The sequence below is a fragment of the Chiloscyllium punctatum genome, chromosome 9 (genome assembly GCF_047496795.1).
Source record: "Chiloscyllium punctatum isolate Juve2018m chromosome 9, sChiPun1.3, whole genome shotgun sequence".
Taxonomy (NCBI): domain Eukaryota; kingdom Metazoa; phylum Chordata; class Chondrichthyes; order Orectolobiformes; family Hemiscylliidae; genus Chiloscyllium; species Chiloscyllium punctatum.
In genome coordinates, this window is record NC_092747.1 from 81,262,284 (window position 1) to 81,274,327 (window position 12,044).

Here is a 12,044-nt window from a genome sequence, read left to right on the forward strand (position 1 = left end):
GGTGGATGCAGTGTGTTGGAGGTGGGCAAAGGGGTCCTCGGAAGGTGGGTGGGAGTCCTGATTGTGAAAGTATGCTCGGAGGCGGAGGCGACAGAAGAATTGTTCGACGTCACGGCGTGTATTAAATTCATTGATGCGTGGATGGAGGGGGATGAAGGTGAGTCCTTTGCTGAGGACTGATCGTTCGTCCTCAGTGAGGGGGAGGTCTGGGGGGATGGTGAAAACTCAGCAGGGCTGGGAGCTGGGATCTGGTGGGTGTAGAGCTGGGAGTGGGGGCGGAACCTGTAACTGGAGTGGGTGTGATGGTGGGGGGAATGGGGGTGGAGTCATGAGCAGGGGTAGTGTTCCCCTCTGGGTTCTGGGGGGTGAGGATAGTGACAGTGGGGTCTGTGGGAGGCATGTCAGCAGAATGCAGTTGAGTGGCGCTGGTGGGGGCGGAAGTGGTGGTGACCACGGCAGTAGGGGTGGCGGAAGTCACTGAGCATGTGGCATCAGCGATGATGTGAAGGGCAGAAGTGATGTCAGGTGTGATGCATGAGGAATTGTGAGGGGTGGAAGTGGTTGTGGGAGTGGCCATGATGGGGGCAGAAGTGACATCATCAATCAGCGTGGGGGTGGTAGCTGCATCAGCCGCATGGCTAATGGTGGAATAGGTTCCGAGGCCAGGGGAATCTTCTGGAATGTTTGAGGAGCGCTGGTTATGGAAGTGGGTGGATAAAAGTTTGTTGTACTTCAGTTTTTGATGTTTGAGATAGAATTGAAATACAGTTTGTTGAGAGTATGAATTCTCCTGAGGATGAAGTACAGAGCTATCATCCTGTAGCTCCCAGTTGGTACAATCTTGAGGTGTTACATTGAGATGTTTCTGTTGATATGCTCTGGGTTATTGCAGTTCCAGGTCGAAAAAACACTGTTGAAGAAATATCTTTAATTAACTAGTTTCATATGCTCTTTAGTGGAAATCGTGCATATTCCTTTTTAAGCCAAGCTGAAATGAAGAATGTAGACACTAAATTACTGTTAAATGGGAAATACAAACAAAATAAAAGTTCAAGAATGAAATTTAAGATTCCACATACCAACACAAATATCCTCAAGCAAGGTCCATTGAGTGTATATATTGCATGCTAATGATCCGCTATAATGTCTAAGTGCAACCCTACGCTATTCTAATTCATTTAATTATGTTACCTGATTTTTGTGCTTTGCTATGCTCAGGAGCTCTTTCCTATGACTGCTATATATTGATAACAGACTATATTTATTTGAGATCTGGTCTCCTTGGTATAGGAAAGGTGTTGTTAAACTTGAAAGAGTTCAGAAAGGATTTACAAGGATGTTGCCAGGGTTGGAGGGTTTGAGACATAAGGAAAGGCTGACTGGCCTGAGGCTATTTTTTCTGGAGTATTGGAGGCTGAGACGTGACCTTACGGATATTTATAAATTATGAGGGGCATGGATAGAGTGAATAGCCAAGTGGGCAAGAGGAGGCTTATTGGGTGACACAGTGGCTCAGTGGCTAGCACTGCTGCCTCACAGCACCAGGGTCCCAGGTTCAGTTCTCAGCCTTGGGTGACTGTCTGTGTGGAGTTTGCACATTCTCACTGTGTCTGTGTGGATTTCCTCCAGGTGCTCTGGTTTCCTCCCACAGTCCAAAGATGTGCAGGTCAAGTGAATTGGTCATGCTAAATTGCCCATAATGTTAGGTGCAGAGGGAATTGGGTCTGGGTGGGTTACTCTTTGGAGGATTGGTTGGGCCGAAGGGCCTGTTTCCACACTGTAGGGAATCTAATCTTTTCCCCAGTGTAGGGGAGTCTAAAACTAAAGGGCATGGGTTTAAGGTGAGAGGAGAAAGATTTAAAAGGACCTTTTTCACACAGAGGGTGGTGCATGTATGGAATGAATTACCAGAAGAAATGGTGGAGGCTGGTATAATTACAACATTTAAAGGCATCTGGAGTGAGCATATGAATAGGGAGGGTTTAGAAGGATATGAATGCTGGCAAATGAGACTAATTTTAAGATATTTAGTCGGCATGGACGAGTTGGACCAAAGGATCTGTTTCCATGCTGTACGTCTCTATGACTCTATGACTGATCTTGTCCTGAAATAATTAAATTCAATTTTTCACTTTTGTGTTTTACAGCAAAATAAACAATTATCTGCTCACTGCCTTGCTTCACTAACTCATCAGCAATCATGTACGCGACAGAAGCAAAAACAAAACCAGCAAGATACCACAAGAATACTACAGAACCAATCACAGCAGGGTCTGATATCCAAGCAAGTTGATTCCCATGAGACTATTGATCAGGACAATGCAGGCGTGGATAATAAAGTGTTTCCTGATGGTAGTCCCCAAAATTCTGTTCCCTTATCTGTTGAGGATTCTTGTGGAAACTCTGTACCCAGTAACCAAACAGCCACTGTAGTGGCACCAAATGCTTATACACCAACAAGTAGCTCAGAATCTGAGTCAAAGAATGAGCCAAAGGAGACAGCACAGCCAGATAGTACACTGACTATTGGAGAAAATCCAGAAGGTCTGTCTCAAGAACAGTTGAAGCATAGGGAGCGTTCATTACAAACACTGCGTGACATTCAGAGAATGCTCTTTCCTGAAAGTGAACATGCAGGAACTTCAGACAGTTGTCCTATGCAGAACACTGCAGGGCATGAAGTTCCATCTAAAAAGCCAGATGGGGCTCCTAAATCCATGATTTCACAGTCACCGAGTGTAGGAAAACTGCCTAGCTCTCGGCCAGAGGCTCGGTCCTTTGGGACATCAGGTCATCGCGATGTTGTTTTCCAGCCAGCTGATGGAGGGCCACCACAGAATGTAATGAGTTCACAAGTGGGACAGGAGCTTGTGGATCATATGACTCCAGAACAGTTAGCCTGGTTAAAGCTGCAGCAAGAGTTCTACGAGGAGAAACGGAGAAAACAGGAGCAGACTGTTCACCCCAGGACAGTACAAGACCTCCTCATGCACCAGCATGGCCCAAGGAGGATAATTGGAGGGCCTCCACCACCTTATCAAATCAACCCCGGAGAAGGGTGGGTTCCTGGGGGATCGGAATCTTTTCAAGGAGTGAATCCTCCAAATACGATGCATCCCAGAGGTCGAACACACCATTCAGGGATTCATGGACCTCGGTTACAGAGAATGCCCAGCTTTACAGGAATGTTGAATCCGGACATTGACTCTGCTGGGGGCCCAAATCCAGCACCAAGATTTGGTCTCCCAGGTGTTAACTGGCCAGATGACATGCCAAAAATGACAGAGAGTAGAAATTTCTCTCATGGACCAGGACTCTTTTGTGGGGCAGGTCGTGCGGTGAGATTTCCGAATCCTCAGAACATGCAAGATGATCTATTTCATCAGCAGTTGCCTGAAAAACAGCTAAGAATGTCCCCTGGAGTGGGAATGGAAATGAATAGATTGTTGCAATTGCAAAGACATCTGGAGCCTGCAAATGGCAACATCTTTCCCAGGTTACCAGGAGAAGGCATTCCAAGTCCTACCGGAATGGAATTTTCTGATCCTAAAGGGTTGCCATTGCAGTCAGGGCCAATCAGAGATATGGAAGTTGGAATGATGTCCTCTAGCATGAACATGAACATGAATGTCAACATGAACCTGGAAGTGAGCATGAACTCTCAGACAGTGTCACAAAAGCATGGATCTGGAACAGGCCAACCTCACAATGTGAGTCCTGGAGATGACATGAAAATAAGGCAATCAAACAATGGAGAAATGTTGGCTGAGCAGCCGAAAATCTTACCGTCCCAGTTCAGTGGTCAATCACAAGATTTCATGGGATCTCCTCCACTTCCTGGTACCTCTCAAGGCCCAGGAGCAATAAGAAACCCAAGGGATCAGTTTGTTTCTGAGCAATTAACTAATACAGGAAGCAATGCAAGGCTAAGTCACATACCACCACTACCTCCAAATGTCTCCACTAATCCGAGCACAATCAATGTGATTCACAAAGCTCCACGAGGTCTCGGCCGTAAGCCATCAGATTTGAATGTTTCTAGCCAGGCAAGCTCTCCAGGGATGAATTCTTTGAAGTCGCCAACAATTAGACAGGTGCAGTCCCCAGTTGTTGGTTCGCCATCAACGAACCTCAAGTCCCCACAGACACCGTCTCAGCTGACTGGCATTCTGTCAGGCCAAGCGGCTGCAGCATCCATCAAGTCTCCCTCAGTTATTCGGTCAGCAGCTACTTCCCCAGTCCACCTCAAATCGCCAGCTCTTCCAGCTCCTTCCCCTGGATGGACATCGTCCCCTAAACCTCGACTCCAGAGTCCAGTAATCCAACCAAGCACAAAACCCCCTTTAAGTTTAACATCGCCTGGCATGATGGCAACAATGGAATCAGGTATTCACTCTTTTCTTATTCAGCTATCTGTGATAAGCTTTCAAAGTCTAAAAGGAAGAATTGATGTATTTTTGTGTGTTGACCTTTGCACTTGATATTTCTAAATTGAAATTTCAAACAATGCAGTGGACAATAAATATCTGTGTTACACATATATTCAAATATGTAACAGCAAAGTTGTTTAACCCATAAACCATGACTTTTCTTGTTGTATGTACATTGATAGAGAGTGGCCAACTCTGCTCCAGGTTTGCTGTTCTTTCCAACATGCCTTTTAATTCATTATAGATTAAATGGTAATTATAGATATCACTGTGTAACTGCTTCCAAGGTATATAAAAAAAATTTGAATGCTCTCTTGTGACATGTTGATTTTTACTAAACAGTGGTTGAATAATTGTGACATGGAGGCTATATCAGAAGCTATATAACTGCAGTTCTGACATGAATCTTACACTAGTGTGTTGGATTATTTGATTACTATTCCAGTTCGGTACTGCACATGCTAAAATAATCAAATTCCATTCAGCAGTAGGTCTTCTGTTTATTTGAAGAATAACAGAATGGCTCAAGGAATATGTTTTACATTCTGAAGCTCAAAACAAGATTTGAAATGGATTACATGCTTGCAAAATACACAATAGGAACTTAAGAACAAATGTAAACCTTTAACAGTTTGAAGATGTTCCATCATTCAAACCGTTCATCTGCAACCTTACTCCAGATTCCCACCTTAGTCCAATATTCCTAAATGCCTATTGTTAGCAAAAATTCTTGAGGAAGGGTCACTCAACCCAAAACATTAACTCTGCTTTATCTCCACAGATGCTGGCAGACCTACTGAGATTTTCCAGCAATTTCTATTTTTGTTTCTGATTTACAGCATCTCAGTTCTTTTGTTTTCATTAACCTTCATCAACTTTCTCTGTTACTGCGTCAAAAGATTTAATTAGTCAAATTAAAGAAACTGCCTATGCAATTCTTGCTGATTCTCTTTAATGAACACAATCCTTTCCCAGGGCCTGACATCACTGATTATTATTTTGAAACCATTCCTGGCAACTGACCAGCCTGTAGTTTACTAAGATTGTCCTTCTGTCCATTCACCAATAGAGTGTCAAATACATTATTTTTCAATCTTCTACACCCCACGCATTCTCCATCCAGGATCTTGAAAATATAGAACATAGATCTGTAGAGCAGAAGAATGGACCCTTCAGCCAAATTAAAGTAATCACATATGCCTGCCCTTGGTCTAAATGCTTCCATTCCTTGCATATTCATGTGCTTAAAAAAAGTCCCTTAAACATCCCTATTGTATCGGTTTCCACCAGTACCCCTGGGAGTACGTTCCAGACTTCTATCATACTCTGCATAAAACATTTGCCCCTCATATCTCCTTTGAATTTTCCCTTCTCACCTGAAATACTTGCTCCCTAGTATTAGACATTTCAACTCTGGGAGAAGGATTCTAACCATAAATTCTATCTTTGCATCTCATAATTTTACATATTTCTATCAAGTTGCCCCTCAGCCTCTGCCACTCCAGAGAAAACAACCTGAGTTTTTCTAGCCTCTCCTTATAGCTCATACGCTCTAATCCAGGTAGCATCCTGGTAAACATCTTCTGCACTCTTTCCAAAGCCTCTATATCTTTCCTGTAATGTAGTGACCAAAATTGAACACCATATTCTAAGTGTGGCCTAATCAAAGTATTATAAAGCTGCAACATGCCATCTGGACTCTTGTACTCAATTCCCTGACCAATAAAGGCAAGCATGCCATGTACCTTCTTTCCCACCGTATCTACTTGTGTGGCTACTTTCAGTGAGATTGTTGGGAGATTATCTGAGAAACTATCTTAACTTATTTTTTCTTAAACTGTTTTAATTCTTGCTTATTCTTAAAGCAAAAGTTATCAAATAGGAGATTTCATTCATTCATTTTCTCATGGAAATCATTTGGATAATTATAATATTTTGTTTCGGTCTTCAAGGGAATTTTAATAAAATTTGAGACTTGTCTTTGATCAATTTACAGGAGGCAGAGGTGGTGCAGTAATAATGTCATTGGGCTGGTAATCCAGAATGCTAGACTAATATTCTGTGACTTGTGTTCGAATCCCACCACGACGGCTGGTGATATTTCAATTCAGTAAAAGAGTTGGCTTAATGGTGACCATATAACCATTGTCAATTGTCATTAAAACTCATTTGGATCACTGATGTCCTTTAGGAAAAGAAACCTGCCTACCTTGACTGGTGTGACTTAAATGTGACTCCAGACCCACAACAATGTGGTTGACTCTTAATTAAATAGCTAGTCATGTCCTCATCTAACGAAATAAAGGCAACGTGAACTAGGTTGTGAGATGTAGTTACTGAAACCTTACAGAATTTAAACAGACAGGACTTTATATTTACATTTGTTGTATTCACGGGAATCACAATGAATATCTTTGTTTCTCGGGTCTTTATAGAAAGGAAGATGTTATTTCTTTCTGCCTTGAAACAGCCAGAAAAATGTTTTGAAGGCTGTAGCAGAGAAAATGGGGTTCAGTTTAAAATAAGCAGTTAAAGAAGATGGAGATAGTTGATAAACTGTCTCAGTACATGAAGCTGAAGGAAGAAAAAAATGTTGTTGTGAGGAGTCTAGATGAACTGCTGATAGACCAAGCTCCAATTTGTTTCAAAACAGATTAAGCAGAAGAAAAATTAGAATTCAGAAAGGATAACAGTTAGATTTCTACTGAGCAGCACAGTGGCTCTATGGTTAGCACTGTTGCCTCACAGCGCCAGGGACCCGGGCTCGATTCCAGGCTCAGGTGTGGAGTTTGCTTGTTTTCCGTGTCTGTGTGGTTTCATCCAGGTCCTGGTTTCATCTCACAGTCCAAAGATGTACAGATTAGGTGGATTGGCCATGTTAGATTGCCTATAGTGTAGAATAGCCCATATTGCCCAGGGATTTGTGGGTTAGCCAAGGGAAATACAGGGTTACAGGTGGGAATGCTTTTCTGAGGGCCAGTGTTGATTTGATGGGCTGAGTGGCCTGCTTTCAGGTAGGTATTTTATGATCTTCAAAAAAGAAATGAGAATGCTTGGATTTAAAAAGAGAAAAGAAAGGGGTTGTACTTGATTGAGTGCAGTAAGGACCAGCATCTGTGGTTGTGCCACAAAAATTGGTCAGGGTAAAGAATGACCTTGTTGGACACAAATCAGAAGTTTGTGTGAGCTTAATGATCTCTGTAATCAGATTTACATAATTTATAAATAATTGCAATAATGCAATAAATTTCCGATTGTTTACTCAACAGGTGAATTCAAATTAAACCAGAAAGATGGAATCCTAATCCACACTCAATCACTTTTCGCTTGAAGGAGCCCTCCCATAATAACTGGAAGGGATGCTGTAATTTGAATTTAGAACATAGAATATAGAACAGTACAGCACAGTTCAGGCCCTTCAGCCCATGATGTTTTGACGAGCATTTATCTTAATCTAAGATCAACCTAAACTACACACTCCTCAATTTACTGCCATCCATCTGCTTGAGCAGCAGTTGCTTAAATGTCCCTAATATCTCTGACTCTACAACCACTGAGGGCCGTGCATTCCACGCACCCACCACTCTCTGCATAAAGAACCTACCTCTGACATCTCCCCTATAGCTTCCTCCAATCGCCTTAAAATTATGGTCCCTCAAGAAAACCATTTCTGTCCTGGGGAAAAGTCTTTGTCTACTCCATCTATGCATCTCATTACCTTGTTCACCTCTATCAAGTCACCTTTCTACTTTCTTCTTTCCCTTGTGAAAAGCCCTAGCTCACTCAACCATCCTTGAACCCAGACAGCATCCTGGTGAATCTCCTCTGCAACCTCTAAAGCATCTGCATCCTTCCTATAATGAGGTGACCAGAAATGGGCGCAATATTCCAAGTGTGGTCTAACCACAGTTCATAGAACTGCAGCAAAACCTCCCTCTATTAAACTCAATCCCCCAGTTAATGAAAACCAAAACACCATATGCTTTCTTAACAACCCTGTCAACTTGGGTGGCAATTTTGAGGGATCTATGTACATGGACCCCAAGATCCCCCTGTTCCTCTACACTGCCAAGAATCTGGTTAACCTTGTATTCACCATTCTAATTTGACCTTCCAAAATGAATCACTTCGCATTTATTTAGGTTGAAGTCCATCTGCCACTCTCAGCCCAGCTTTGCATCCTGACAATGTCTGGCTGTAGCCTGCAACAGCCCTTGACACTATCTACAACATCACCGACCTTTGTGTTATCGGCAAACTTACTAACTCTCCCTTCCACTTCTTCATTCAAATCATTTATAAAAACTACAAAGAGCAGAGGCCCAAGAACAGATCCCTGCAGGACACCATTGGTCACCGACCTCCAGGCAGAATACTTTCCATCCACTACCACGCATTGTCTTCTTTTGGCCAGCCAATTCCGTATCCAGACAGCCAAATTTCCCTGCATCCAATACCTCCTAACTTTCTGAAGCAGCCTACCGTGGAGATACCTTATCAAATGCCTTACTGAAATTCATAGACACCATAGTCAAGAGTGTGGTGCTGGAAAAGCACAGCAGGTCAGGCAGCATCCGAAGAACAGGAGAATCGGCGAGGCTTCGTCAGGACTTATGCCTGAAACATCATTCTCCTTCTCCTCGGATGCTGCCTGACTTTTCCAGCACCACACTCTTGACTCTGATCTCCAGCATCTGCAGTCTTCACTTTCTCCATAGACACCATATCCATTGCTCGACCTTTGTCAACTTGTCTTGTCACATCCTCAACGAACTCAATAAGGTTTGTGAGGCATGTCCTGCCCCTCATAAAGCCATGCTGACTATCTTTAATCAAACTATGTTTTTCCAAATAGTCATAAATCCTATCTCACAATCCTTTCCAGTACCTTGCTTACCACAGATGTAAGACTGACTGGTCTGTAATTTCCAGGGATTTCCCTATTCCCTTTCTTGAACAGAAGAACAACATTTGCCTCCCTCCAATCATCCAGTACTACTACTGTGGAGAGTGAGGATGCAAAGATCATCGCCAGAGGCGCAGCAATCTCATTTCTTGCTTCCCCTACTAACATTGGATATATCCAGTCTCGAATTTCCAGCACATCCACATCATTAATATAAAACTTTCAAGCCTATTAACCTGATCCATGGTGTTCTCACTATCAACAAGGTCCTTCTCTCTCATGAATACTGAAGCAAAAAACTCATTTAGGGTCTCCCCTATGTCTTTAGACTTCAGACACAAATTCCCTCCACTATCCCTGATTGGTCCTACCCTCTCACTGATCATTCTCTTCGTCCTCACATACGTGTAGAATGCCTTTGGGTTTTCCCTAATCCTTCCTGCCAAGCTTTTTCATGCCCCCTCCTAACTGTCCTCAGTCTATTTTTGAGTTCTTTCCTAGCTACCCTATAATCCTCTAAAGCTGTGCCAGATCATTGCTTCTTCAACCTTAAGTAAGTTTTCTTCCTTTTGACAAGAAGCTCCTCTGCTGTTTTCATCCAAGGCTCCTTCACCTTACCATACCTTGGCTGTCTCAGTGGGACAAAGTTATCCAACACTTGCAACAAGTGCTCCTTAAACAGCCTCCACATTTCTGTTGTGCATTTCCCGTTGAACAACTGTTCCCAATTTGTACTCCACAGCTCCTGTCTAATAGCAGTATAATTTCCCCTCCCTTAATTAAATATCTTTCATACTAGCTGTTCCTATCCTTCTCCATGGCTATGGTAAATGTGAGGCAGTTGGAGTCGCTATCACCGAAATGCTCTCCCACTGAGAGATATGACACCTGGCCTGGTTCGTTGCCTAGCGTCAAATCCAATATGGCCTCCCCGAGTCCACCTATCTACATACTGAGTCAAGAATCCTTCCTGGACACACCTGACTAAATCAGCTCCATCCAGACCATCTGCACTAAGGAGGTTCTAATCAATATTGGGGAAGTTGAAGTCACCCATAACAACAACTCATTTACAGCTTTACCTTTCCAAGATAAACTGTTCAATCTGTTTTTCCATCTCATGGCTGCTATTGTGGGGTCTATAGAAAACACCCAATAAAGTGACTGCTCCTTTTCTGTCTACCCAGACTGACTCAATAGACCAACCCTTCTCAACAACCTCCTTTTCTGCAGCTGTGATGCACCACTCTCTCATTAACAATGCTACATCCCCACCTCTTTTACACCCCTCCCTGTTCTTTTTAAAAGATCTAAACCCTGGAACATTCAACAACCATTCCTGCCCCTGTGAAATCCATGTCTCTGTTATGGCCACAGTATCGTAGTTCCAAATACTGATCCATGCTCTAAGTTCATCACTCTTATTCCTGATACTGCTTGCATTGAAGAAGACATATTTTAACCTATCCTTTTGCCCTGTTAACTGTGTATCCTTCCTGACAGACTCTCTGAATTCTATCTCTACCTATTCAACAACTACCCTCTCCTATGATCTGTAGCTCTGGATCCCATCCCCCTGTCAAATTAGTTTAAACCCTCCCCGAAATGGTCTTGCAAATCTTCTGTCCAGGACATTGGTGCCCTTTCAATTTAAGTGCAACCCTTCATATACAGGTCCCACCTTCCCCAGAAGGTATCCCAATGATATACGTATCTATAGCTACGTGTTTAGCTGCACTTGCTCCCTGTTCCTCGCCTCACTAGCATGTGGCACCGGTAGTTATCCTGCGATTACTACTCTGCTTGTCCTTTTTAGCTTCCAGCCTAACTCCCTGAAATCACTTTTTTTGGAATAGTTTTGACATCCCAACATCCAGCATAATTTAGCAAATTACTTCTATGAAACTGAAACATTGTCTGTGAACTGGTCTTGTTAGAAACCAAATAGAAAAGAAGGATAGTAGTCAGTGCAGGAATATTTGAAATATCTGTTAACACCAACAGATGAGAGAGATGTCAATGCTCGGTAGTTTCAGTGTGTTCCATCTACAAGAAGTATTGCAGAAATTTAACAAGGCTCCTTAGACAACAACTTCTAAACCCATGACCACTTCCATCGAGAAGGACAAGGGCAGCAGATACATGGAACACCACCACCTACAAGTTCCCTTCTAAGTCACTCACCATCCTGATGTAGAAATGTATTAAATTCTTTCACTTTTGTTGGGTCAAAACTCTGGAAGTCCCACACTGACATTATTGTGGATCCACCTATGGCATATCAACTGCAGCAGTTCAAGAAAGCAGCTCAGTCAAACTTATCAAAAGTAATTAGGCATGGGCATAAGTACTAAACACTGCAAGTGATGCCAATGTCCCCTGGCCTATTTTTTTTAAAAATTATGATTGGATTGGGTATGAATCAGAATGTCCAACAGGAGTCCAGCAAGATATGAAAAACATAGAAGCAAAATTCAAGAAAAAAAAACATTAATGTATATCAAGAAAAGAGTTTTGAAGTTGAAAATTGTCGGAAATTTTAGTGAAGCTTAAATATAGTACTTTAGTGAAATATAGTACTTCAAATAATCCCTCAAATACAATCTTATCTAAGATAGTGATTTATATTGGAAGGAAAATTTATAACTTAAGGAAAAGTTGATTTTTGTGTATCAGTAAGTTGCCTTGTTCTGACTTCTATTTTCTCT

At 42.4% G+C, this 12,044-nt stretch overlaps 1 protein-coding gene across 11 annotated transcripts in view; it reads left to right on the forward strand.

Moving 5' to 3' along the window:
* bcl9 (BCL9 transcription coactivator) overlaps positions 1-12,044 on the forward strand; it is a 263,026-nt gene that overhangs the window by 216,817 nt on the left and 34,165 nt on the right. For all 11 annotated transcript variants that reach the window (XM_072577888.1, XM_072577890.1, XM_072577889.1 and 8 more), the window contains one exon: positions 2,148-4,386. In XM_072577888.1, the coding sequence (XP_072433989.1) occupies positions 2,148-4,386 (2,239 nt within the window). The remainder of the gene's footprint in view (positions 1-2,147; positions 4,387-12,044) is intronic.